The sequence below is a fragment of the Mustelus asterias genome, chromosome 8 (assembly GCF_964213995.1).
Source record: "Mustelus asterias chromosome 8, sMusAst1.hap1.1, whole genome shotgun sequence".
Taxonomy (NCBI): domain Eukaryota; kingdom Metazoa; phylum Chordata; class Chondrichthyes; order Carcharhiniformes; family Triakidae; genus Mustelus; species Mustelus asterias.
In genome coordinates this window covers 112,439,028-112,466,948 of record NC_135808.1, presented here as the reverse complement: position 1 = coordinate 112,466,948, position 27,921 = coordinate 112,439,028, and the positions used below count along the sequence as shown (strand labels likewise).

General features: G+C 42.3%; 1 protein-coding gene across 2 annotated transcripts in view; it reads left to right on the top strand.

The window, feature by feature from the left end:
• The window catches only part of LOC144497459 (receptor-type tyrosine-protein phosphatase F-like), a 469,757-nt gene extending 443,079 nt beyond the window's left edge, over nt 1-26,678 (top strand). For both annotated transcript variants that reach the window (XM_078218748.1, XM_078218747.1), the window contains 6 exons: nt 535-713; nt 11,873-11,999; nt 16,941-17,066; nt 19,063-19,217; nt 20,394-20,529; nt 25,169-26,678. In XM_078218748.1, the coding sequence (XP_078074874.1) occupies nt 535-713; nt 11,873-11,999; nt 16,941-17,066; nt 19,063-19,217; nt 20,394-20,529; nt 25,169-25,237 (792 nt within the window). In that variant the 3' untranslated portion in view covers nt 25,238-26,678. The remainder of the gene's footprint in view (nt 1-534; nt 714-11,872; nt 12,000-16,940; nt 17,067-19,062; nt 19,218-20,393; nt 20,530-25,168) is intronic.
• The last annotated feature ends 1,243 nt before the right edge of the window (nt 26,679-27,921 follow it).

Below are 27,921 nucleotides of genomic sequence, written 5' to 3'. Positions count from 1 at the left end.
ATTTCAAACCATGTTTGGCAGTTAACTGCCAGCCACTATCAACTCGTGCATTATCCATGGCAAATATCAATGCCTCTACCAATCTAAATCCACTTGCCAACCAATCTGCATTCTCTCCTCAAACAATATAAATTTGTTCATTGCCCTTGCATTGTATTCTTGCAAATGCCCTGGTAAGTGCAAGGCAAAAAGTTTCGACAAAAAATATTTTTTCAGCAACATTCCATTAACAATTGATCACTTTCAAGTTTACCCTTAAGGATCCTTGAATTGCATCTCATTAGGTATGGACATTTCTGCTTCAGCAACTCTGTCATAAAATTCTATAATTCTGAGTAATGACCTTGTAATTGTATTCACAGATATGGTGCTTTTCCCTATTTTGTATGTAACGAGCAATGCTTTAGTAACAGCTATGGAGCACAAGCACCCAAACACTTGTTGGGCTGGACGGCCTGTTTCTGTGCTTTAAAATCCAAGCCAACCCCATCTCTCAGTTTTTTGGGCTGATCCATTTTATTGTTTTATTTGCAGCGCTTGGCAAACTCCAAAGCACATACCTCACGATTCATCAGTGCCAATCTCCCATGTAACAAGTTTAAGAACCGACTTGTGAACATCATGCCATATGAGTCCACGCGAGTCTGCCTGCAGCCAATCCGAGGAGTTGAGGGCTCTGATTACATCAATGCCAGCTTCATCGATGGATACAGGTACCAGCATTTGCCCCTTGTCAGGCTGCAATGACCATACTTATTCCATGCCAAGTGTTCATATTTTTTTTTTACTTAAAAATACCTTCCCTCTTGTAAGGTTACAAAGAAATTGCTTTTATATGGCACCTTTTACAGCCTCAGGATGTTCCGAGGTGCATTGAAACCACTTGTGGTTGTGAACTTGGTGAATTGTGGTTGTGAATTTGGTTGAGGTGAAAGCATTGGCTAGGACTTTGGGGTAACCTCACTCTTTGAATAATGCCATGAGACATTTAACCTCCACCTGCGAGAGCAGGTGAGGCCTCTGTTTAATGTCCCTGCAAAAAGATGACACCTTCAACATTACTTCCTTTTGTATCTTTCGTGTTGCTTTGATGTCAGTCGCACTTAGGCATGTAATCCAACCTTATTTACTGCAGGATAACAGCAGAGGATGCAGGAGGTATTTATTTTAACTTTTAGGATCAAGACGTGCATTTATAAGAATTTATTACCTAGTAGTAAACCCTGCAGGCTTAAAGATTTTTAATGGGTGAGAAAACTGACTCTGTTTCAGGGCTAGAAAAATGCACACAGTGCAAAAACTGTACTGGTGCTGTCCACTATATTCTGCTTATTTGCAAATGGAGCATTTGTGCCTACCCCACAGAGGTATGACTCAAGAGCATTGCAACAACTCACTTTTACAACTTGTCTGCAATATATCAGTGTTGATATATATTGGCACGTACAAGAGTAATCAGAATCAAGCAAGACAATTTGTTACAGTGCAGTTAATTGTACAGTAGGTGACACACAGGATCATAAGATAGTTATAATGGGGGGATTTCAGTTATCCTGATAAAGACTGGGATAGTAATAATGTAAAGGACAGAGAAGGGCAAGAGTTCCAAGAGTGTTCCCAGGAGAATTACTACATCAGTGTGTTTCCAGTCCAGTGAGAAAGGAGGCATTGTTAAATCCAGTTCTTGGGAATGAGATGGGCCAAATGGATCAGGATCATAGATGAGACACTTGATGGGTTTTAAATTGATAAAAAGGAGGTATAGACAGGCTGGCTGTGTTGAAGTTGACGAGTCACCAGGACCAAATGTGATACATCCAAGATACTAAGAGAAGCAAAGTGGAAATGACGGAGGGACAATTTTCCAATCCTTAAATACAGATATGGGGTCAGAGGAGTAGAAAATTGCAAATGTTACACCCTTGCTCAAAAAAGGGTGTAAGGATAAGTGCAGCAGTTACAGGCCAGTCAGTTTAACCTCAGTATGGGGGAAGCTTTTAGAAACAAGAATACATGACAAAATTAATAGTCATTTGAACAAATGCAGATTAATCAAGAAAAGCCAGCATGGGTTTGTTAAGGGCAAAGTCAAGGACAAACTTCCTTGAGTTTTTATGATGAGATATCAGAGAGAGTAGATTTGGGTTCTGCAAGTAATGTGGTGTATGGACTTAGAAAAGGCATTTGATAAAGGGCTGCATAACAGACTGGTGGGCAAAGTTACAACTTATGGAATAAACAGGACAGTGGAACATGGATGTAAAATTGGCGAAGTGGCAGGAATTAGAGAGTAGTGGTAAAAGGCTGATATTCGAATTGGAGGAAGGTATACAATGGGGTTTCCCAGGGATTGGTGTTCGGACCCCTTCTCCTCTATGTATAAATTTCCTAGACTTTGGAATACTGGGTGCAATTTCAGAATTTGCAGATCACACAAAACTTGGAAGTGTTGCAAACTGTAAGAAGGATGGTGTTAAAAAGACACAGGCAGGTTGATAGAATGGGGCACAGTAATAGCAAATGAAAGTTAATACAGAGAAGTGTGAAGTGATTCATTTTGGTGGAAAAAACAGGGAGAGGCAATATAATATAAAGGGTACAACTCTAAAAGGGTGCAGGAGTGGAGAGACCTGGTGTTGCTGCGCACAAATCATTGAAGGTAACAGGGCAGGTTGAGAATACGGTTAATAAAAATTATGGGATGCTGGGTTGATAAAGGGGGGCATAGACTACAAAAGCATGGAAGCTATGACAAAACGATGTAAAACACTGGCTGGAATTTTACAATTGTGTCAGTGGTGGGTATCGTTGCAGACAGGTTGGGAAAATTTGGAGTGACCAAAAAGTCTTTTGGCCATGCCCCAGATTTTTCCATCCTGCCCACGATGATGCCAGCTGCTAGCAGGGTCAGAAAACCCCACCCACTGGTTCAGCCTCAGCTGAAACATTGCATCCAGTTCTGGACAGCACATTTCAGGAAGGATGTAAAGTTATTAGAGAAGATGTTTTGGATTAATATTATATTTATGATGAGTGGCAAGATGTCACAGTGGTTAGCACTGCTGCCTCACAGCTTCAGGGACTCAGGTTCAATTCCGGCCTTGGGTGGCTGTCGGTTTGGAGTTTGTATGTTCTCCCCATGTCTGCGTGGGTTTCCTCCAGGTGCTCTGGTTTCCTCCCGCCGTCCAAGAATGTGCAGGTTGGGTGGATTGGCCATGCTAAATTGACCCTTAAGTGTCCCAAGATGTTTAGATTCTGGGGATTAGTGGGTAAATATATGGAGTTATGGGGATAGGTCAGGAGAGTGGGCCTCGGTAAGATGCTCTGTCGGAGAGCCGGTGCAGATTTGATGGGCCGAATGGCCTCCTGCATTGTAGGGATTCTTTGATTCTTAAGGGTGCACAAGAATGATTCCCGGGATTAGGAACTTCAGTTGTGTAGATAGATTGGAGAAGCTGGGAATGATTTAAGAGGAGACTTTCTAGAGGTATTCAAAATCAGGAGTGGTCCGGACAGAGCAGATAGGGAGAAACTGTTCCCATGGCTGGAAGGATCAAGAGCTCGAGAACACTGATTTAACATGATTGGCAAAATAAGCAATGCGTCATAAGGAAAACCTCTTTACAGACTTCCTGAGAGTCTGGTGGAGACAGATTCATTTATGGCTTTCAAAAGGGATTTGGATCATTATCTGAAGAAGAAAAATTTGCAATCCTCCAGGAAAGGGCAGGGAAGTGACACCAGGTAAATTGCTCTTGCAGAGAGCGAGCAAAGACATGACAGGCCAAGTAGCTACTTCCTGTGCTAAAATCATTCTGTCATTCTAGGTCATGCTTATATCACCTGCACTTTCATAGCTACTGAACTGGTACTGTGCCATCAATATTCTGCTGTATAGGTGATGTTTACATATTTTCAGAAAAACGGATATACAGTAAATAAAAGGAAACATTCATCCAAAGGCGGTTTAATGTCAGAGAGATTGACAAAGACAACTCGACAACTGAAAGTTCCTTACTGGGTGCCTGCACTGCTTGGCAGGTGTTTTCATTTTTATCTGCATTCATTATTCTAATGCGCTGCAGCAATACGGTTCTTTCCCAAACTAAGCTATGTAAATCCTAGGTTGCACCCATTTGCATTATTTATTGAAATGTGCAATTTCAGCTGCCTTCAAGAGTTCATCAGTTGACATGAATTTTAATTTCTTGTGCAACTTTGATATCTGAGCCTTAGTTACTTACATCATTTACAAAAATCAGGTCTGTTACAACTCGTTTAATTATTTAGAATCTTACAGAAACTTACCTAAAGCCAGGTTATGATAATTTGAAGTCCCTACCATGTGAAGCAGATTAATTATGCACTAAAATCAGGCAAAAGAATTACTGTTGAAGGTGGTGTTGTTCTGACAGGTCTGCCTTTTGTAAAGCACTGGCTCCACCTGGTGGAGTAATGCATGCTTTTAAACCAAATAAACTTCTGCAATGTTTTCAGACCAACAACATATTAAGCATGATTGCTTTAAAGCTTACTTGTCTTGTTTTGTTCTTTTGTTCTTGGGAGGAGAATAAGAATGAAAATATATTTTGACCCGTTTTTATGCATCATGCATTGGTAGAATGCTTGCTTATGAGTAAAAATGTGATCCTTTTTATTGCTGGACGTCGCCGACTGTCTTTTGTGCTTTGTAAGGTGCACACAGTTGCGTGTGAAGTGCTTTTTATAATTAACCCACTTTTAAAGTTTGCAGTCATTGATCAGAAATAAAGTTGAAATTGTTGTGTGAATGCAACAGTGCGTGTTTGGATGAAAGCACGGTGTGCCCTTATCTACAGTAAGAAATACTTGCATTTGTATAGCGCCTTTCATCGTGCAATGTTAGTCTGAGGAATCGGATGATCTCCTAAGGACTGCTTAGAGTCAGTGGACTGGTTAGTATTTAAAAACCCTGCAACCCACCTGAATGAGTATGCCACTACAGTAATTGACTTCATTAGTAAGTGTGTCGAAAACTGTGCCAAAGAAGCAAACACGTGTGTTTCCCAACCGGAAACCATGGATGAACAGGGATATCCACTGCTTGCTGAAGTCCAGGTCTGAGGCATTCAAGTCAAGCGACACTGACCTATACAAGAAAGCCAGATACGATCTAAGGAGATCCATCAAAGATGCCAAAAAACAATACCGGACCAAGCTAGAGTCCCAGGCTAGCCACACCGACCCCCACCAATTATGGCAAGGTCTGCAAGACATAACAGACTACAAGATGAAGGCATGTAAAATTGCCAGCTCAAACGCACCCCTCCCTGATGAGCTCAATGCATTCTACGCCTGTTTTGAGCAAGAGGTCAGCAAGAGCATGCCCTCCCCACTGGAAGTCCTGGATGAACCTGTACCTGAGGTCACCATTGCAGATGTCAGAGCAACTTTTTCGAAGGTCAACCCATGGAAAACGACTGGCCGGATGGGGTACCTGGACAAGGACTCAGATCCTGCGCTGATTAGCTGGCGGGGGTATTTGCAGACATCTTCAACTTCTCTTGACAACAATCTGAGGTCCCTATCTGCTTTAATAAGACAACCATATCCCAGTACCAAAGAAAAGCCAAGCAGCGTGCCTTAATGATTATCGTCCGGTGGCTCTGACATCCATCATTATGAAGTGCTTCGAAAGGTTAGTCATGGCACGAATCAATTCCAGTCTCCTGGGCTGCCTGGATCCACTACAGTTTGCCTACCGCTGCAACAGGTCCACAGCAGATGCCATCTCCCTGGCCCCGCACTCAACCCTGGCACACCTAGATAACAAAGACACCTATGTCAGACTCCTATTTATTGACTATAGCTTAACCTTCAACACCATTATACGTACGAAACTCATCTCCAAACTCCGTGGCCTAGGTCTCGGCTCCTCCCTCTGCGACTGGATCCTGAACTTCCTAACCTACAAACACAATCAGTAAAGATAGGCAATAACACCTCCTCCATGATCATTCTCAACACCAGTGCTCCACAAGGCTGTGTTCTCAGCCCCCTACTATACTTCTTGTACACCTATGACTGTGTGGCCAAATCCCCCTCCAATTCGCTTTTCAACTTTGCTGACGGCACCACCATAATGGGTCGGACCTCAAACAATGATGAGGCGGAGTACAGGAATGAGATAGGGAATCTGGTGAACTGGTGCGATGACAATAATCTCTCCCTCAATGTCAACAGAACGAAGGAGATTGTCATCGACTTCAGAAAGCGTAGTGGAGAACATGCCCCTGTCTACATCAATGGGGACGAAGTAGAAATGGTCGAGAGCTTCAAGTTTTTAAGTGTCCAGATCACCAACAACCTGTCCTGGTCCCCCCCTTGCCGACACTATAGTTAAGAAAGTCCACCAACGCCTCTACTTTCTCAGAAGACTAAGGAAATTTGGCATGTCAGTTACAACTTTCATCAATTTTTGCAGATGCACCATAGAAAGCATCCTTTCTGGTTGTACCACACCTTAGTGTGGCTCCTCCTCTGCCCAAGACCGCAAGAAACTTCAAGAGGTCATGAATGTAGCCCAATCCATCACGCAAACCAGCCTCCCATCCATTGACTCTGTCTACACTTCCCGCTGCCTCGGTAAAGCAGCCAACATAATTTAGGACCCCACGCACCCCAGCCACACTCTCTTCCACCTTCTTCCGTTGGGAAAAAGATACAAAAGTCTAAGGTCACGTACCAACCGACTCAAGAACAGCTTCTTCCCTGCTGCCATCAGACTTTTGAATGGATCTATCTTGCATTAAGTTGTTCTTGCTCTACAGCCTAGCTATGACTGTAACACTACATTCTGCACTCTCTCGTTTCCTTCTCAGTGAACGGTATGCTTTGTCTGCATAGCGCGCAAGAAACAATACTTTTCATATACTAATACATGTGACAATAATAAATCAAATCAAATTTCACAAACTGTCAAGATTAAAAATTTAACCACTTATGTTGAACTGATTTATTTAAAAATGTTTGCATCATTGTTTATTAAAAACTGCAGAGAATCTACAAGATTATGAGGGGCATGGACAGAGTGGATAGTCAGAAGCTTTTTCCCAGGTTGGAAGAGTCAATTACTAGGGGGCACAGGTTTAAGATGCGAGGGGCAAGGTTTGAAGGAGATGTACGAGACAAGTTTTTTACACAGAGGGTTGTGGGTGCCTGGAACCTGCTGCCGGGGGAGGTAGTGGAAGCAGATACAATAATGAGTTTTAAGGGGCGTCTTGACAAATACATGAATAGGATGGGAATGGAGGGATATGGTCCCTGGAAGGGTAGGGGGTGCAGACTTGGAGGACCGAAGGGCCTGTTCCTGTGCTGTAATGTTCTTTGTTCTTTGTTTCTTTAATTGATACTGTCAGTACACCAATGTGCTATACCACTGAGCAGCAAGTACAGGTTCACAGAATCATATATATAAAGATTTTGATCTTATTGGGGTTATTTCAAGATATTCATTTAAAGATTCCCTATTTTCTACCAAAGTTTTTGTACTATGACAGCATTTAAAGGAACAATGGCCAAACAAAGCTTGAAAAAATATCTTATTTTTGTAGCCTTGTTGCTTTGGTCCTGTGGTAAGTAGCTGTAACTCGATGATCACTTGAATGGAAATTCTGTTGTTTCTTTTCATTTGTAAATTCAACACATTTTCCTATCAGTTCTGTTCCTAGATGAAGAAAAACTGAATAATACATAATTCCTTTCTGCAAGACATCACCGGCATTGTCTTAGTCTTTGAATGTGAGACTGTTACTAGGCACAGCCACCTGCTATGAACCTTACTGTGTTGGTTAATTAAATGACAATGCTGATTTCTGATTTAGTATTCAGTACCAGAGGCACGTTTCAAGATTGTTCACTGGCTGCTCTTTCCAAACTCTAATATTTGGGGTCTGCTGAGGCCTAGCTTTATACTCAAAAATGCAATTCGATGTGCCTTGTATCTCTGATAACCAAGTGTTGTTAGATCATATTATAAATCAGCTACTAATAACAATCGTAAGTACTTATAGTGGACCATTCATTGAAAGTTAATATAACCAAGTCAGTAAGCCTAATAAAGCATGGAATAGTAGGTTTCAGTCCCATGGAATGTATGTTCTGCTCCATGCCAGAACTCCAGGACAGGCTTCTTGGCCTGGACAGCCACATAGACAAGAAATGTCACCAGATGGAGGAGCGAGATTGAGTATCAGTGAGTATCAGCAAGCATCACTGTAGTGCCTGTGTGTGGTTGAAAACTACATGGAAAGCACATTTCTGGATGTAGTCACCATGTGCCTGCAGGGGGAGAGTGGATGGCTGACAGGTGTCATAAAATTGCTGAAAGGTTCCTGAAACAAAAGGGCAGTAATTTTAGGGGATTTCAAGTACCCAAATATTAACTGAAATAAATCGAAGTATAAAATGTACAGAAGGCACAGAATTCTGAAAGTATATTCCACAGTACATTTTTAGCCAGCATGTTGCTATCCCAACAAAAGAAGGAACAGTTCTCGACTCGGTTTTAGGGAATGAATCTGGGCAGATGGAAGGGATACAAAATAGAAGAGCATTTTAGTGGTGATCATGGACAAAATGTTCCCAAAATGATTGGAATCCTGACAACCGTTGTAAACTCGTACTGGCAATGCACACAGCTGGCTGCCAGACCTCCCAGTTAGTATATCATGGCAGCCACAGTGGTTGCCATCATGTGCAGGAAGGTTGTCTGACCCCCTAGAGCTGCCAGCCAAATCAGCAGCCTTAGCAGGAACAGTGACCACTGCTGCAGAAGTAGGCAAGGGCCCTTTAATTACACCAGTAGGCTGAAGAAAATTAAATAGAGCATTAAAAATTATCTCAATGGAGAGGAAATCCTCAGTAAATTGGTGAGTTGGGGCTGTGGGGGCTGCCTTCCCCGTCCATCAACAACCCCCCTGCCCTGCCCCCAGCCATAAATAACTCCCCTCTCTCCCAAGTTGCAGCTGGGAGACTGCCTTCATTTAGCTGGTGCCCTCTCGTGGCTGGGTGTGGGGGTGGCCAGACTGTCACTCTGCCATTCTAATGTAGGCAAAATACCAATGGTCTGGTAAAAAGACCCTTAAGATGTTTAAATTTGCCTGGCATGCCTTGTGGAGGGTAGCCTAACTAAGGTCAGTAAAATTCACCAATGGTGGGACATAATCAGGAAGCTGATCTGTTACAGGTTTTACTGCATCATTATAGTCCAGTTTCCTGCAGAAGGGTAAAATTCTCCCCCGTAACTTAGTTAGATTTAAACCATTATGGAAAGGCATAAATAAAGCCAGGAGTAAACAGTTTTAATTGAGGAAAGGCCAATTTTACTACTGTGCTGCAATGTGACAAACATGGTCGGAAACAGCTACTTGAAGATAAATCAGTGTTAAGGTCTTGGAAAGCATTTAAAGAGGAGCTTGAAATGGTTCTCAAATACATTCGCACAAAGAAAGGGATGGAACTTGCAAATCTGGACGTCCTCCCCACAAATGTCAAAGACTAAATAGAGTGAGATATGGTTAAAAAAAAGCTCATGTCTGACTTCAAGAGCTCTAGAGGAATATTGGGCTGAAATTTAAACAAGAGAGAAAATAGAGGGCATGAAAATATTGCTAAGTAAAATCAACCCAAAGATATTTTATAAATCCATGTTAAAAATCCATAAAGAGAAAGAGGATAACTAAGGAATAATAGGGCTGAAGAGACCAAGGATGCAACTTGTGCATGGAGGAGAAAGACATGGTTATGGTTTTTGAGAATTGTAGGGGGTCAAAGGGACCTTGGAGTGCATGTTCACAGATTCCTGAAAGTAACCTGGACAGGTAGGTAAAGTTGACAAGACGGTATGTGGCATACTGGCCAAGGCCTTGAGTGTATGAGCAGGGAGGTTATACTGGAAATGTCTGAAGCACTAGCTAGACTGCAGCTTGAGTACTGCATTCTGGTCATCACAATATAGAAAGAATGTGATCACATTACAGAGTTTACAGGAGCAATTTACAAGGGTGTTATGGAAGTAGAGAATTTTAGCTCTGAACCAAGATTGGACAGGTTGGTTTTATTTTCTTTGGAACTGAGGAGGCAATGGGGAGATATAAATGAAGTGTATAAAATTATGAGGGTCCTGGATGGAGTGAATGAGAAGTACCTATTTCTATTGGCAGAGATGGAAATAAACTTGCAGGGCTGTGGGAATCAAGCAGATGAGTGGGATTGACTGGATTACTCTGCGGAAAGCTGGCATAGACTCAAAGGGCCAAATGGCTTCCTTCTGTGTTGTGAAGGACTCTCTGACTCTAACCAGGTGGCATAGATTTAAAGTAATTGCCAGAAGGTTTAGCGGGGATTGAGGAATTATTTTTTCACCCTGAATATTGTGGAGGTCTGGAAGTCAGTACCTAAAAGAGCGGTGGAGGCAGAACACAGCACATTTAAAAACACTTGCAGTTACATGCAGTGCAAGGGATCGAGAGCTGGAAGGTGGGATTAGACTGGATAGCTCTTTTGGGCATTCGGTTTGGGTCATTGTGATTTCAGCAGTCTTCCAATGCTGTTCTGTTTTTAAAAGCTTTGTTTGATTTTGGTTGCATGTTGCAGTTTCCGTGGTGCTTTGAGCTAGAAATGAATGTCATATGTTGTCAAACTGTTTAACAATCACTGCATACCATTGTTGTTAAAACTTAGATTTATCACACATGTCTGCTAGTCTCCCTTTTGTTAATGTGTAAAATGGCAAAGCTGGCGATTCAGATATTTGAAGCACTTTATATGGATATTTTAACCTATTACAGCCAATCCAGATTGGGTCTTTCATTTTATGGATTACTGTCATATGTTGATTTTATGTGAGAGGTTTGCAGAAACAATTTCAACTTTTATTGTTTTTTTAAAGTAATTTGGTAAATAATTACAGATCTTCAGGAAAATAGTTGAGGTTTTAAATTGTTGTATGTAAATCTTAGTGATTAAGAAGAATTTAACATGAAATTTGCCTTTGAATTGTTTTATGCATTTGGTTAGATTCTTTTGCAATGTATTGGTGAGACTATCGCATTACCCCCTCCTGTGGACAAAGTTAGAACAGCATGCTGCACGAAGGAGCAAATTCCACAGTCAGTTATCCACAGCAACAATAACATTTTTGTCTGTCTGGACCATTTCGATTGGTCGGTTTAAGGGGTGCATCTAGATGGGCATGCCTGGTATAAAAACAAAACTGGTGTCCAAACAGCTGGTGAAGTAACAACTATTTATTTACAGGAAGAAAAGACTATTTACAAGAACGATTTATAGCAAAATATCAGCGCTATTGTAACTATCACAACCAGGTCCCAATTGTAGGCTTTAAAGCCCGCTCTCCAGCTCCAAATCACACATGCTGCCGTCCCATTGGTCAGGGAGTCACAGGGTTCCCAAAGTTGGCCGAAACCTCGGACGAGAAGATCGCGTTGTCTCCGAGGCCACCATAACACCTGGGGTACACACGGCATCCAAATATCCCAACAAAGTTTTAAAATTTCCACAGGCACAGAACGTTTTATTTTGCAGAATAACCTCACCAAATATTAAGTATTCCACAAGGGGAGTGGGTGGCATGCAGGGCAAATGGCATGGGAAGGGTCTGGCATAGGAAGAAGGGATGAGATGATACAAGAGGGCTGAAAGGAATGGTTTGAACATAGAATAAAAGATAGAGGGTGGGGGAGGATGAAATGGCACAGAATATTTTAAAGAAGCACTGTTGCAATAGATATTCAAATTTCACCACAGATGTTGTGCAAGTTTCTGCTGGAAGAAAGTGTTTTTAATGCTCCTCTGTTTCCTCAATAAATAGGCAGCAAAAGGCTTATATTGCCACACAGGGACCCTTGGCAGAGACCACAGAAGATTTCTGGCGTATGCTGTGGGAGCACAACTCCACGATTGTAGTAATGCTGACAAAACTGCGGGAGATGGGTCGAGTAAGTAACACTCAACAATTGTGCTCTCAACTGTACAGTTAAACCACCTCCAAGGAAAGTAGTTTGCGGCCTGTATGCTAGTTATTAGTTAAGTTAGTCCATTTGCAATCCTTTGATTACATGTATAAGGCATAGGATTGGCAATCTGACTCATTTGGCAAACCATGATGTATTGAGGGGAGTGGGGGGCTGGTGTAGTGAATGTAATTTGAATATTTAGGGGCCTTGAATGTATGTGGCTAAACGGTAGCGCCCCTTTCTGCACGTCATTGCTTTTGTTTGTAACAATATCTGTCAATCATACATCAGCCATCCTTTGCAAAAAATGAGGTACAATTATCTCAGAAACTGGAAGGTTTGGAGTTTTTATGAGCTCACGGTGGCATGAATGTGATTGACTTTCTTGAATAATTTGTTGAAAATAAAGTTACAAATCACTTTTTGTTGGGGGTTTTCTAGAAGATGCGTTAGGTTACAGAGAAATTGTCCTTTACAGCACAGAAGAAATTACAGAGAAATTCCCATTGTCTCTTTTTTTAAAATTCATTCGTGGGGCATGGATGTCGCTGGCTGGGCCAGCATTTATTGCCCACGACTATTTGCCCGAGGGCAGTTGAGAGCCAACCACATTGATGTGGCTCTGGAGTCACATGTAGGCCAGACCAGGTAAGCACGGCAGATTTCCTTCCCTAAAGGACATTAGTGAACCAGATGGGTTTTTCCGATAGGGACAGTCTTTGGTGAGGCACTCATGGCCTTCACAATCCAGAGGACATCAGTCACAGACATCTAATATATCAGAACCTGAACACAAGTAAGCTGCCTCCTGCTCTCCTGAGCCATCGGGGAACTTCCATGTGGAAAACAGGACGCTGAAAAGATCTCAGTGACACAAAGCAATTAACAGGTGTTTCTTCAGCCTTCCAAGGTTAGTGAGGAATGAAATACTTTCATGTTATGTCACTAATACATGACCTGGTGCTTTTTTATTGGACTGTTGGTTAAAGCAAGGGTGTGAAATGTGACTCTTGGATGGCGATGCAAGGCAGAAAGTATAATGGTGGATAACTCTGTGTAACAGATCAACTACAGTGTCGGTGGCATGGAAATGGATGGAAAAGGTTCATGCAGGATGCACTGTCCTCATCTGAAGCATGGCTGAATGAGGAGCTTACAGGCTTCTATGGCATTCAAGTCTATAGCATACAGCATCACGGACAGCTCTGAATGGTCATGCTCTGCTGGTTTCTCCTCTGAGGAAGTGATGCTCAATTTTCTCTGGCACCAGTTTCACTCCTCTTTGAAGTGCTAAGTTGTACAAGGTGCAGCACACAAGTATTTTTGCCAGCTTTTGCCAGCCTGCACTGAAGGGTGCTTGCAGAACTGTCAAGGCACCAGAAATACCTATCGTGGCCCCAGTATTAGAAGGAACTAATGATAACCTCTTGTGTGCCTTTGTGGTCTGGTGAATCAATCATGTGAGCAACCAGACCTTCAGTGGGTATCTCTCGTCAGCCAGGGACCATTCACTGAGGCTGTCTGGAGATTTGAAGAGCTGAGGAACCTAAAACTGGTGAAGGATAAAGGTGTCATGGCAGCTTCCTGGAAATATTGCACACACCCCCAGGACCCTCTTGCAGTGGTCACATATCAGCTGTATATTGAAGGAGTGGAATCTTTTCGCAATCACAAATTTACCTACCGGTTCAATGGAGCCTTAATCACACATTTGCAGTCAGTTATGCCCTCGACCTGATGAAACTTTGGAGAGAGGTGAAACCAACAATCCTTTGGGCTTATCTGGCTGCATTCATAGCGATCTATGAACTGTAATTATCTTTGAAACAAGGCATTCATCATTTAGCTAATACACTTGTGGGCTGTAGATTGTAAGATACCACCGTCTGTAGCTGAGCCCTGGAACATACTGGACACAAAGCTACAGTCATCTTCACCACCACAGCCACTGGGTGGCCTCTTGTTCCTACTGTCTTATTCCATGAGGGCACAGAGACGACCAGACCCAAGAGCTGCAACATAAGAACATAAGAAATAGAAGCAGGAGTAGGCCATCTAGCCCCTTGGGCCTGCCCCGCCATTCAACAAGATCATGGCTGATCTGAGGCGAATCAGTTCCACTTACCCGCCTGCTCCCCATATCCCTTAATTCCCTTATCGATCAGAAATCTATCTACCCATGATTTAAACATATTCAACGAGGTAGCCTCCACCACTTCAATGGGCAGAGAATTCCAGAGATTCACCACCCTCTGAGAGAAGAAGTTCCCCCTTAACTCTGTTCTGAACCGGCCCCCATTTATTTTGAGGCTGTGCCCTCTAGTTCTGGTTTCCCTTCTAAGTGGAAAGAATCTCTCTACCTCTACCCTATCCAGCCCCTTCATTATCGTATATGGCTCTATAAGATCACCCCTCATCCTTCTAAACTCCAACAAGTACAGACCCAATCTGTTCAATCTCTCCTCATAAGCTACACCCCTCATCTCCGGTATCAACCTGGTGAACCTTCTCTGCACTCCCTCCAAGGCCAATATATCCTTTCGCAAATAAGGGACCAAAACTGCACACAGTACTCCAGTTGCGGCCTCACCAGTGCCTTGTATAGTTGCAGCAAGACCTCCCTGCTTTTATATTCTATCCCCCTCGCGATAAAGGCCAATATTCCATTCGCCTTCTTGATCACCTGCTGCACCTGCAGACTGAGTTTTTGCGATTCGTGCACAAGGACCCCCAGGTCCCTCTGCACAGTAGCATGATGTAATTTTTCTCCATTTAAATAATATTCCAATTTAGTATTATTTCTTCCGAAGTGGATAACCTCACATTTGCCAACGTTATATTCCATCTGCCAGATCCTCGCCCACTCGCTCAGCCTATCCAAATCTCTCTGCAGACTTTCCGCATCTTCCACGCAATTCGCTTTCCCACTCATCTTCGTGTCATCAGCAAACTTTGATACCCTACACTCAGTCCCCTCCAGATCATCTATGTAAATGGTAAACAGTTGAGGCCCCAGCACCGATCCCTGCGGCACACCACTGGTCACCAACTGCCAACCAGAAAAGCACCCATTTATTCCAACTCTCTGCTTCCTGTTAGATAGCCAATCCCCAATCCACGCCAACACCTTACCCCCAACTCCGTGTACCCCAATCTTCTGCAGTAACCTTTTGTGAGGCACCTTATCGAATGCCTTCTGGAAATCTAAAAACACCACATCCACCGGTTCCCCTCTGTCAACCGTACTAGTCACATCTTCATAAAAATCCAGTAAATTCATCAAGCACGACTTTCCCTTCATGAATCCATGCTGCGTCTGCTTGATTGAACCATTCTTATCCAGGTGCTCTGCTATTTCCTCTTTAATGATGGACTCCAGCATCTTCCCAACTACGGACGTTAAGCTAACCAGCCTGTAGTTACACACCTTTTGTCTACTTCCTTTTTTAAACAGCGGCGTAACAATAGCTGTTTTCCAATCAGTCGGCACTACCCCAGAGTCCAGCGAATTTTGATAAATAACTACTAACGCATCAGCTATTACCTCAGCCATTTCTTTCAGTACCCTGAGATGCATTCCATCCGGGCCCAGGGACTTGTCTACCTTCAGTCCCATTAGTCTACCAAGCACTACCTCTTTAGTAACAGTAATTGTATTAAGGACCTCACCTCCCACCAACTCTCGATCTCTAATATTCGGTAAACTATTTGTGTCTTCCACCGTGAAGACCGACACAAAGAACTTATTTAAAGTCTCAGCCGTTTCCTCGTTATCCACTATTAAATCCCCCCTCTCGTTCTCCAAGGGTCCAACATTCACTCTAGCCACTCTATTCCTTTTTATATATTTGTAAAAGCTTTTACTATCATTTTTTATATTTTGAGCTAGTTTAGTTTCATAATCTATCTTTCCTTTCTTAATCGCTTTCTTAGTCATTCTTTGTTGTTTTTTAAAGCTTTCCCAATCCACTAAATCTCCACTCTTTTTGGCCACTCTGTACACATCTGTTTTTCTTTTAATACTCTCCTTTATTTCCTTCGTTATCCACGTCTGGTTATCCCTTTTCTTACAGTCCTTCTTTATCACCAGAATATATTTTTGCTGAGTACCTTTTGAGGCATTGCTGCTCCGAGAGGTCAAAGAGGCCTTTGCCAATAGACCCCCTGCAGAAGATACATCTGGGTGTAGCTCTGCCATCACCCCTCTGTTATATACGGATGCCTGTCTCTGAGTTACATGCTGTAGCTGCTACTCCTCTTGTGGTTATCATCCCTGCTGCTGTGGCTGCTCTGCAGCGCCTCCTCAGTGGTTCACCCTACTTCAGAGTATTTGGAACCCATGTCCCTGTATAGGGTCACTTACTAAAAGATTAATAAAATTGTTCAGGTCATCCGAGTGCCCTAAATGAAATGACAAAAATTTATTTTGCTGAACAATACCAATGTATTTTCCGCAGTGAGTTGTTCCTGTCAGCCCTAGTCTTTGTCTGTGGCTGGTCTATTTCTTGCTGCTTTCCCCGTTTATATTGTTGATTCTATGTTGGTTTCAGCCCTCAATGGTTTCCCATCATGCTCTTGCTTTCTCTAACATATGAGAAAGTGTGTCTGTCGACATAACGTGTGATCGGTGTACTATTGGGAAAGAGCCATTGCCAACAAAAAGTGGCACTTGTTTGTTATTTTAATTGCCTCACTTAGCTGCACCCTTCACCTAAAATCAGACAGTATATTTTGCTACTTTTCCAGCCGCCCAACCCAAATCCTGCCTCTGAAGACATGGAAAATTTCTCTACCTTCGAGTCTTTCATAAGATGAAATGTTAATTACAGCTTTATAGTTGTGGTAACTAAAGTGTGAAGTGCCACCTGTTAAGAGATGATGTGTGTTATGCTCATTGTTGTCTATCTGTTTTTTTCTCATTAGGAAAAATGCCACCAGTACTGGCCAGCAGAGCGCTCTGCCCGGTATCAGTACTTTGTGGTCGACCCAATGGCTGAATACAGCATGCCACAGTACATCCTGCGAGAGTTCAAAGTAACAGATGCCAGGGTAAGTGTGAGACGGAAGTCATATTAATATGCCTTAATATTCTTTAGTGCACAGACTACTAATCATGAGACGCCTGCTTTCAGATAGAACTGCAGTTTACTTATGATAACATATGGTCGCGATGCTCCCAAATTGGAACTAAGTGCCCATGCCAGTGGAAACCTGGAGGGTTTTTCATTCAAATACACCTATTTGACAATTGCAGATGCTCACGTTCCTCATCAAGACAATAGATTCTGGTATTGCTAGCATTGTCCACATCTCATGAATGAATTTTTAAAATGTTGATATGTTTCTGAATTCTCTTCATTGCATTGAGGATTGACACAATGATTCCAAAAATTGAGAGAGAGCTATAAAATTTTGCTTTGTTTTTACCAAGAATCAGGTCCAGAGATGTGTGCATGTCACATCCATAATTTTAAGAAGCATTGAAAAACCTTGATGCTCACGACAGCTTTATTGTTAACAGAAGAGGCTGGAAACTCTTGGCACGGCCAGCTGTTTTTATTTTGGATTTCCAGCACCAGCAGTTTTTTACATAAGAACATAAGAAATAGGAGCAGGAGTAGGCCATCTAGCCCCTGAAGCCTGCTTCAGTTCCACTTACCCGCCCGCTCCCCATAACCCTTAATTCCCTTAATGGTTAAAAATCTATCTATCTGTGACTTAAACACATTTAACGAGGTAGCCTCTACTGCTTCATTGGGCAGAGAATTCCAAAGATTCACTACCCTCTGGGAGAAGAAGTTCCTCCTCAACTCTGTTCTAAATTGACTCCCCTGTATTTTGAGGCTATGCCCCCTAGTTCTTGTTTCCATTGTAAGTGGAAATAACCTCCACTTTTACTTATTATTTTATGACATTATTGTCAAGATTAATATACTGCATGCAATGATCATGCAAAATTAATATAACATAGTAAAACTTTAAAAATTTGTGCTCCACAATACCATGGGGTAATGTACTATTTTAAACAGTAATTGTAGCTGCCAACATTTTGCAGTGCACAGTCTGTTCACAAATGGCTAATTTATTGCTGAAGTTGCTTAACAGTATCTTGTGACCATGGAAATGTCTCTACATTTGCGACTGGCGTTGAGGCCATAGAAGTGGTGATTATGAATGGCATAGATAATTGCAAGTCCACATTTAGCAAAGCGATGCCCTCTTCCTCACTTAGATTCTGGTGATATAAATTAAAAATTGCTTTGTGAGTGTCTTGAAATTTATCCTATTTATCTGGCTCTAATTTTCCCTATTTTCTTGTTTCTAATTCTGAATTATTAAAAATAGAAACTGACTAAGGATAAAGTACGTCATAAATTGGTAATAAAGATGACTTTAATGCTCTTTGAAAACAAACGTAAGCACTTATCATGTGGTATCTTCCATATATCATGAAATGAAAAATTATTCGGGGCTATGTTAAAAGAGTAGAGGCTATGTCTGTTTGTACAATTGTTTGATGCAACCTAACCAACAACTGTTGTAAACCACAACAACAAAAACAGAAAATGCTGGAAAATCTCAGCAGGTCTGACAGCATCTGTGGCATCAAACCTGCTGAGATTTTCCAGCACTTTCTGCTTTTGTTTCAGATTCCTTAGTATTTTGCTTTTAACTGCTGTAAACTAGCTTTGGGAATCTTAAAATGATCTCTGTATTTTCATATGACTGTTGCAAACAATGTGGTCGGAGGTTCTGGGACTAACTGACTCCCTCTTGCCCATGTTTGCTTTCTCCCTCTCTCTCACTCTCTCTGTCTTTTTATCTGTGCAGCATCACGAAAATGCATCGAGTGTAAAGGTGGTAATTAATTTCACTTGTGGCTCACAGTATTTTTGGCTTTATTCTCTGTCATGAGCAGTGTCCTCTGAGCGCGAAGCTTTCTTCATTATTCTCATTGTAGGTTAGAGATTATTTCATTTAAAATGTGGGTTAGTCACCATTTATACTAACAATTTTTGAATGTATAACTTTGTTTTCAATGTAGGATGGTCAATCTCGAACGATCCGACAGTTCCAATTCACTGACTGGCCTGAACAAGGAGTGCCAAAAACAGGAGAGGGATTCATTGATTTCATTGGTCAAGTACACAAGACCAAGGAACAGTTTGGACAGGATGGACCTATCACTGTGCACTGCAGGTGAGGGTCAACAAGCAGTCATATTGGTGGTTAAATTGGCTGCAACTAAGTAAATTTCTATTACATATTGCATGCATTTACCTTCAGCGCAATGTTCTTACATCACAGCACATCTTGGGCCTGGATTCACGTGGAGTCAAAAGGACTCGGGAGCTATTTAAAAATGGTGGGTGGGACCTCATTACAGGATTCCCAATCTCAATCCAAGATTCCCCAGTTTTCACCATCCGGGATAAGGGTGCGGGTAAAAGATCGCACTCGGCACTCGCAACCTGGCTGGTTCCTTTGCGGGGTAGGCAATTGAGGAGTCGACACTTATAAGTTTTAACTATGTATGAGTCCTTTTTATACAGCAAAAGAGGACTGTTGACTTTGCTGATTGACATCTTTGAGGTTATAATAAGTTAACTTTTCTGTGATCGCTTTTGAATGTTTGCATAAGATTATGAAGAGTGAAGTACTTAAAGCTTCCATTATTACTACTTGAATAGTCTGGTTGACACTTTTATATGGTTGTAGGACCAGTTTCTTTTCCAAGAATTATGAATGTTTCTTTTTCTGAGCAGTTTCACACATGTCATTGTTACTATAGGGTTCATTGGTTCTGTACATAGTTGATACAGGGTGATTGAGCATGGAAGGACCATGAGTTGGCATGGAGGGTGTGAGGGGCTTTTGGGGGTTAGTGGAGGGGGGGGCATGAGTGATCACGTAGCTATAAGGGATGATGGGGGTCCTGGCAGGCATGAGTTGGGATAGAGAAATGGAAGTGGCATGAGGAGTGGGGGATGGTGATGGGGGTTGGGAGGAGAAAGTGTCCAGGGTGTGAGGGAGGAGAAAGTGTCCAGGGGTGAGGGAGGAGAAAGTGTCCAGGGGTGAGGGAGGAGGGCTATAGGGCCTGTCACCAAAAAAGTGAGACAAAGTACCAGAGAACCGAGATGGGCCAGCTTGCTTCTGCCACCCCTGTGGGTTCCACCCCACCCACCCCTGAGCAACACTCATGCCATTTGGGGCACTTTGTACCGAGACAGGTGCAGCGAGCCAGGAAGTTCCCCAAATAGAGCTTGGCAGCGGAAATCTAACCTTAAAATCTAGCGTTACTGCAAGAGGACTGAATTCAACAAAGCTCATGTGTAGCCCTGCGTACATCTGTTAAAAGTTTCTCCTTTCTTTTAGCGCTGGTGTGGGACGAACGGGTGTGTTCATTACTCTGAGCATCGTACTGGAACGGATGAGATATGAGGGAGTTGTGGACATGTTTCAAACGGTGAAAACTTTACGAACTCAGCGGCCCGCCATGGTTCAGACGGAGGTGGGAAATATAATAATTTCTTAATTACGCTGGTAGAAATGCACAATGTAAATTACCTTAAAATAGCTGGTGCCTATATATATATATATATATATACATACATATATTATGTATGTGCGTGACTTGTTGCCTTGCCACATAATGTCAATCATATTGGTGAGGCTTTTGTAAAAATCTTCAGCTCAAGCAATCCAGCTGCCAGATTATCAAGACTGTGAGAAGTCCTCTCTCTGATCTCTGATGATGAGTTGGCTTTTTCTAGGATGCAACAGATGAAATTTGTCTTGGACAGTGACATAAAAAATGTATTAGCAGCCTGCAGGACAGGCTTTATAAAGCGGCTTCCATTGCACTATCCCATTGTGTTTTACTGACCAGTTCTAATACAAATTTTGTCCTCTGGGTTGGCCTGATCCTGAGATTAGTTGATATTTAGGTTGTGCAAGAGTTGGTTACATTGTGTTGTTTGCTTGAAATCTATCGAACACATTCTATTTTCTGAAGATATTGTAGCCTTACATTGAATAAGAATATTTGTACCACATGTAATGAAAGTATTATGAAATATGTTTTGCAGAAACTTGCTATTGATAGCATTTACTATCAATCTAGTTCCAATCATTCCAGTTCCAGTTCCTTCACCAACATGCCAAATCCAAATATCATTGCAAAAGGTTGCTGGATAGTTACTAGAAAAATAATTATAGATGGGTTTGGGGAGCAAGGAGAGTGGGATTAGATTAGCTGGCTTGTGGAGGCAGATGCCCCGCCGCCAGTTACCCCAACTTGTAAAAATCAATTGGTCTGTGCTTGTGCTGTAAAGTTCCGTGACTCCATCAGTGGTAATTTGATGGGAAAGGAGCTCTGTGATTCCTTCGCGAAAATAAGATGTGGTAATGGATGCAAATCTGTAATGTTAGAATTTAAAGGGAAGAGCCTTGATGCTCATTATGGCTTTCTCAATATCTAAATTAATACGCTGCTGGTCATGATTACAATATGACATTCGTGACACCTGCTGAAAAATGTAATTTATTACAAATAACAGAAGTGTAATGTACTGCTTTGGGTCCCGACCTCCTGCTTTGACAGGGGGGTGGGACCAAAGCAGCCAGGCCACAGAAGAGGAGATTGAGGACAGCACAGAAGTTGAAGAGAAGGGTGGTGTCAGTAATCCTAGTACTGGACAGGTCAAGCAAAAGCAGGGCAGAGAGCAAGGGAAGTCTAGATTAAACTGCATTTATTTCGATGCAAGGCAGATGAAGGGCAGGTGACAGACATGTTAGTGAGGAATCGCTTTGGGACCAGTGGCCATCATTCCATTAGTTTTAAGATAGCAATGGAGAATGATAGGTCTGGCCTAAAAGTTAAAATTCTAAATTGAGGCAAGGCCAATTTGATGGTATTTGACAGGAACTTTCAAAAATTGATTGGGGGAGTCTGTTGGCAGGCAAAGGGATGACTAGTAAGTGGGAGGCTTTCAAAAGTGTATTAACCAGGGTTCAATGTAAGCACATTCCTTTTAGCGCAAAGGGCAAGGCTGGTAGAAGTAGGGAACCCTGGATGACTCGGGGTATCTTCTTGGTTAACCAAGAAGAAGACAACCAAGAGGCACATGACATACATAGGCAGCTGGGATCAAGTGGATCCCTTGAAGAGTAAAGAGGGTGTCGGAGTAGAGTTAAGAGAAATCAGAAGGGCAAAAAGGAGACATGAGATTGCTTTGGCAGATAAGGCAAAGGAGAATTCAAAGAGCTTCTACAATACATAAAGGGCAAAAGGGTAACTGGGGAGAGAATAGGGCCTCTTAAGGATCAACAAGGTCATCTATGTGCAGATCCACAAGAGATGGGTGAAATCATAAATTAATATTTCTTATCAGTATTCACTGTTGAGAAAGACATGGATGTAAAAGAACTTGGGGAAATAATAGTGATGTCTTGAGGAGTGTACATATTACAGACAAGGAGATATTTGAAGTCTTAAAGCGCATCAAGGTAGATAAATCCCCGGGACCTGATGAAGTGTATCCCAGGACATTGTGGGAGGCTAGGGAGGAAATTGCGGGTTCCCTAGCAAAGATATTTGAATCATCGACAGCCACAGGTGAAGTGCCTGAAGATTGGAGGGAGCAAATGTTGTGCCTTTGTTTAAGAAGGGCTGCAGGGAAAAGGCTGGGAACTACAGGCCGGTCAGCTTAACGTCTGTAGTGGGTAAGTTGTTAGAAGGTAGTTGAGAGCCAGGACCTACAAGCATTTAGAGAGGCAAGGACTGATTAGGGACAGTCAGCATTGCTTTGTGAGTGGAAAATCATGTCTCACGAATTTGATTGAGGTTTTTGAAGGGGTAACCAAGAAGGTAAATGAGGGAAGCACAGTCGACATTGTCTACACGGACTTTAGCAAGGCCTTTGACAAGGTAACACATGGTACGTCGTTGCATAAGGTTAAATCTCACAGGGTCCAGGATGAGGTAGCCAATTGGATACAAAATTGGCTTGACGACAGAAGACAGAGGGTGGTTGGAGAGGGTTGTTTTTCAACTTGGGGGCCTGTGACCAGCGGTGTGCCTCAGGGATCAGTGCTGGGTCCACTGTTATTTGTCATTTATATTAATGATTTTGATGAGAACTAAGGAGTTTGGAGATGACACCAAGATTGGTGGCATAGTGGACAGTGAAGAAAGTTCTCTAGGATTGCAACGGGATCTTGATCAATTGGGCCAGTAGGCTGATGAATGGTAGATAGAGTTTAATTCAGATAAATGCGAGGTGATGCATTTTGGTAGATCGAACCAGGGCAGGACTTACTCAGTTAATGGTAGGGTGTTGGGGAGAGTTATAGAACCCGGACGGCACGGTAGCACAGTGGTCAGCACTGCTGCTTCACAGCTCCAGGGACCTGGGTTCGATTCCCAGCTTGGGTCACTGTCTGTGTGGAGTTTGCACATTCTCCTCGTGTCTGCGTGGGTTTCCTCCGGGTGCTCCGGTTTCCTCCCACAGTCCAAAGATGTGCAGGTTAGGTTGATTGGCCATGCTAAAAATTGCCCATTAGTGTCCTGAGTTGTGTAGATTAGAGGGATTAGTGGGTAAAATATGGAGGGATAGGGCCTGGGTGGGATTGTGGTCGGTGCAGACTCGATGGGCCGAAGGGCCTCTTTCTGCACTGTAGGGTATCTATCTATCATCAATCTATCTATTGCGGGGAATCGGTTCATAGCTCCTTGAAAGTGGAGTCACAGGTGGACAGGGTGGTGAAGAAGACATTTGGCATGCTTAGTTTCATTACTCAGAACATTGAATACAGAGTTGGGACACCTTGTTGATGTTGTACAAGACATTAGTAAGGCCATACTTGGAATACTGTGTACAGTTGGGGAACCTGTGTGTCTGGATTTCCAGAAGGCATTTGACAAGGTGCCGCACCAAAGACTGCTACATAAGATAAAGGTGCACGGTGTTACGGGAAATGTATTAGCATGGATAGAGGATTGGTTAACTAACAGAAAGCAAAGAGTGGGGGTAAATGGGTATTTTTCTGGTTGGCAATCAGTGACTAGTGGTGTGCCTCAGGGATCAGTGTTGGGACCGCAATTGTTTACGATTTACATAGATGATTTGGAATTGGAGACCAAGTGTAATGTGTCAAAATTCGCAGATGGCACTAAGATGAGTGGCAGGGCAAAGTGTGCAGAGGATGCTGAAAGTCTGCAAAGGGATATAGATAGTCTAAGTGAGTGGGCGAGGGTCTGGCAGATGGAGTACAATGTTGGTAAGTATGAGGTCATCCGTTTCGGTAGGAATAACAGCAAAATGGACTATTATTTAAATGGTAAAAATTGCAGCATGCTGCTGTGCAGAGGGACCTGGGTGTCCTTGTGCAGGAATCTCAAGGAGTTGGTTTGCAGGTGCAGCAGGTAATTAAGAAGGCAAATGGAATTTTGTCCTTTATTGCTAGAGGGATGGAACTTAAAAACAGCGAGGTTACGTTGCAGCTGTATAAGGTGTTGGTGAGGCCACTTGGGGAAGATGGGTATAGAGGGATATGGGCCAAACGTGAGCAATTGGGACTAGCTTAATGGTTAAAAACTGTGCGGAATGAACAAGTTGGGCTGAAGGACCTGATTCCATGCTGTAAACCTCCATGATTCTAAATTACCCTTTTTGGCAAAAGATCTAGGTTTTTAAATGCACTATAAAAGCTGACTTTGAAGGAGCTTGGGTATCTGTGGTACTCATTGGGTATTCAATTTGTTCAATTAAAAAGGCTGAAAAATGGTAACTTACCTATTGTTCTTCTACTGGGGTTACATTGGTAGACTGATGAAATCTGGTGGAATTTCAGGACTATTCTTTATTGTTAGCATGGAGCACCCTTTACACAGTATTACTCAGAGTTATGTACGATGACTTTCACCTCTCCTCAGAGGTGTTTGGCTATCATGTTTCAACTCCACTGGATATGGTATATTTATGTATTCATCTCCATACTCATGTAAGCGAGTGTTCCCTGATAAGGAATGAAAGTAGTTAGTTGTGTACGTTATGGAATTTATAAAAATGTGTTTAAATATTTAATCTATCAGCTGAATTCAATAACGCATACATTTATATTGAACAATGCTCAATCTCTGTCCACAGGACCAGTACCAGTTGTGTTACCGAGCAGCGCTGGAGTACCTCGGAAGCTTTGATCACTATGCAACGTAACTTCTCTCACTCAATCAGAATTTGTGACTTTCAGGACCCAGAAAATGATTTTTTGAGCCATATCAAATCAAATCATTGTTTAGTTATCCTGTGCAGCGAGTTGTCAAGGTGTAATGATATCAGCAACTCAGAAATTCTATCATGATTCTTGGACTGATCAGGAACTAAGTTGACTTGTTTTAATTCCAGTAGGATGATAATTTTTGCATCTCAAATCCTCTTCACCCTGCATGGGATTCCCTTGATTATAATTTTAGCTCAAACACAGTACATCAGTTTTCTTTTGGGCTTTAACTGGGGTGCCATTTACAATTTTATAAATCTTTTTATTAAAATTGGTATTTTTTTCCGAAGCTAAATTGTTTTGCTCAATGGCAAAACAGAATTCCTTATGCTGTAAATGCATTTTTTTATTTTATTATAATTGGTTAAGTTTTTATATTCTCCTTTTTTGCTGATTTAAGGGTACTTTATGTTTGCAACAGAGCTGCCCATTTTAGTGCAGTTCTGTATTAATCCTGGTGACTGGAATCTTAACCACTGTTCTGATTATAGCTGCTGTATCTATCTACTCCTAGGGATAGACAAATTGAACTGAAGTTTAATCTCTTATATGAAAGTGTCTTCTCTTCAGATACTGTACAATACAAAACTATTAATACTGAATAAAGCAGGAGCCTGGTGCTGTTAGATGAATTTAATAAAAAAAAAACAAGGATGCATTTTGGTTTTGTACAGTTTCTTAATACGACCGATTTGATCCTTTCCTTGTTTTAAAAAAAAAATAAAAAAGTTAGAGAAAGTACTCCATACCCAATATTCTGTCCAATCTATTGGAGGTAAATTTAAACTGGATCACAACCAACTTGATGTAAACACTGCAGCACACCTTGCTACAAACTTTCAATGATCTACCCAGAGAAGAGCTGGGAGCAGCAACGCTTATTCCTTACCAATCAGACCAGTTGGTCTCTGTTTCACATTGACTATTCTGTGGGAGTTAAGACCGCTAAGCATTTCCTTACCAATAGCCAGAATTTTCCATGAGCTATTATGGCGGATGGAAGTTCTATGATGGTATAATCTTCTGTAATTCTATGGAGCTGTTGCAGTAGGGAGTCTGGGTGTGAAATTGGGGAAGGTGGTGGATGAATGCCAAATATAATCAATTAATCAGAATGATACTGACTGTAACCTGATTTGAAGAGGTTGAATTGTTTGGAACGCGCTCATTTTTACCTTGTGTATGCATAGTGCTGTAGGGGTTACTCTGTTGTATACACAGTCTGTTTTCTATTTGTTGATAAATGATATCATCATTGGAAAAGTCTTGATGTTAATAAAGTTGAATAATCGGGTTTTATACAATGTGGTTTCATTGGGGAATTTTTACTTGCTTTTCCACCCTTGGAAATTAAAGCTATATAGTCACCCATCCACCATTTTGGGCTGTGTGCGTGTTACTACAAATTTACCAAGGGCAGTTGGGTGGAAAAGAATTAAGGCTGTTGCTGATTTTTTTTTAAAACAAATTAATGATTGAGGAGCAGTTGGGATGAGGCTAACAATGAGATTTCTAGATGGTTTATTGTGATAATTATCATACCACAGTTATGAAACTGAAATCAGACCTGTGAAAAATTTTAGTCGGAAATACTTCTCCATCATGATCCTCCTATGTTTCAGTTCCAATGTCATAAGTAATCGTCTCACTGACACCTCCAGTTTTCCCACTTTATTTCCTTTTGGAAGACATTGTCCTTTGTTGGGATACAGTTCTAAGTGCTGACAGCCCTTCTGTACCTTGTCCAAGTTCCCATTCTTCATGTGTGCAAGCTTAAGACGGGGAGGAACAGTAGACTGCTTCACAGGGTATGTGTCACAGCCAAGCCTAATTGTGTTCTCCCCAAACACCATTCATGCATGGCAGAGGTCCCAGGTAGGCAATTGAGTTAATTTTGTCCTTCCAGAGTCAAACTGGCCAATTTGGAAGAGATCAGCTTGCTCACCAAAGGCTGAGAATGAAACGTGAAGCTGGATTTTATGTGTTGCTACAGTCCAGACCCAGCGAAAGCAGCCCAACAGTACAGCAGCTGTCATTATTAAGAGTGGTGAGGTGGGACTTCCTCCCCTTCGGAAAGTCCTGCGTCGGAGAACAGCCAGTCGATCAGCAGCTGGCAGCTCTCCAGTATCAGCAGCATCCTTGCGATGGAGACTGAGAGGGAACTTAACGCGCTGGATCTGGCCTAGCAGGTGAGTCAGGGGTCTCTCTGGGTGCCAAGATGGCTTGCCCTGGTAAGAGAGTGGAGGAAAGCTCAGAAGATTTCAGGAGGGACCCACCCACCTGCCTGTACCACACTCTTCTCTCCCCCACCCCAGATAGACCACAGGGAGACGTGCTTGATGTGGGCCTCTTCTGTCACCAGTTAAATACCAGCAATGGCAGGGTGAAGCCCATAAGTGGGAATTAATTGCCTATTTACGGACCTCACTTGGTCCACTGGGCTACCCAACGCCTCTCCTGCTGTTGGTTAAATTGTGGTGGGGGCAGGGACAGGTAGGTAGCTGGTGAGCTGGCCCACCTTCAAATCTGCCAGCGGGAAATGCAAGAGCCAGCTCCTGGAAGCCTTTGGTTTGTATAGTTCATTGTTGCACTAAATAATGTCTTAAAACGCTAGGCCTTC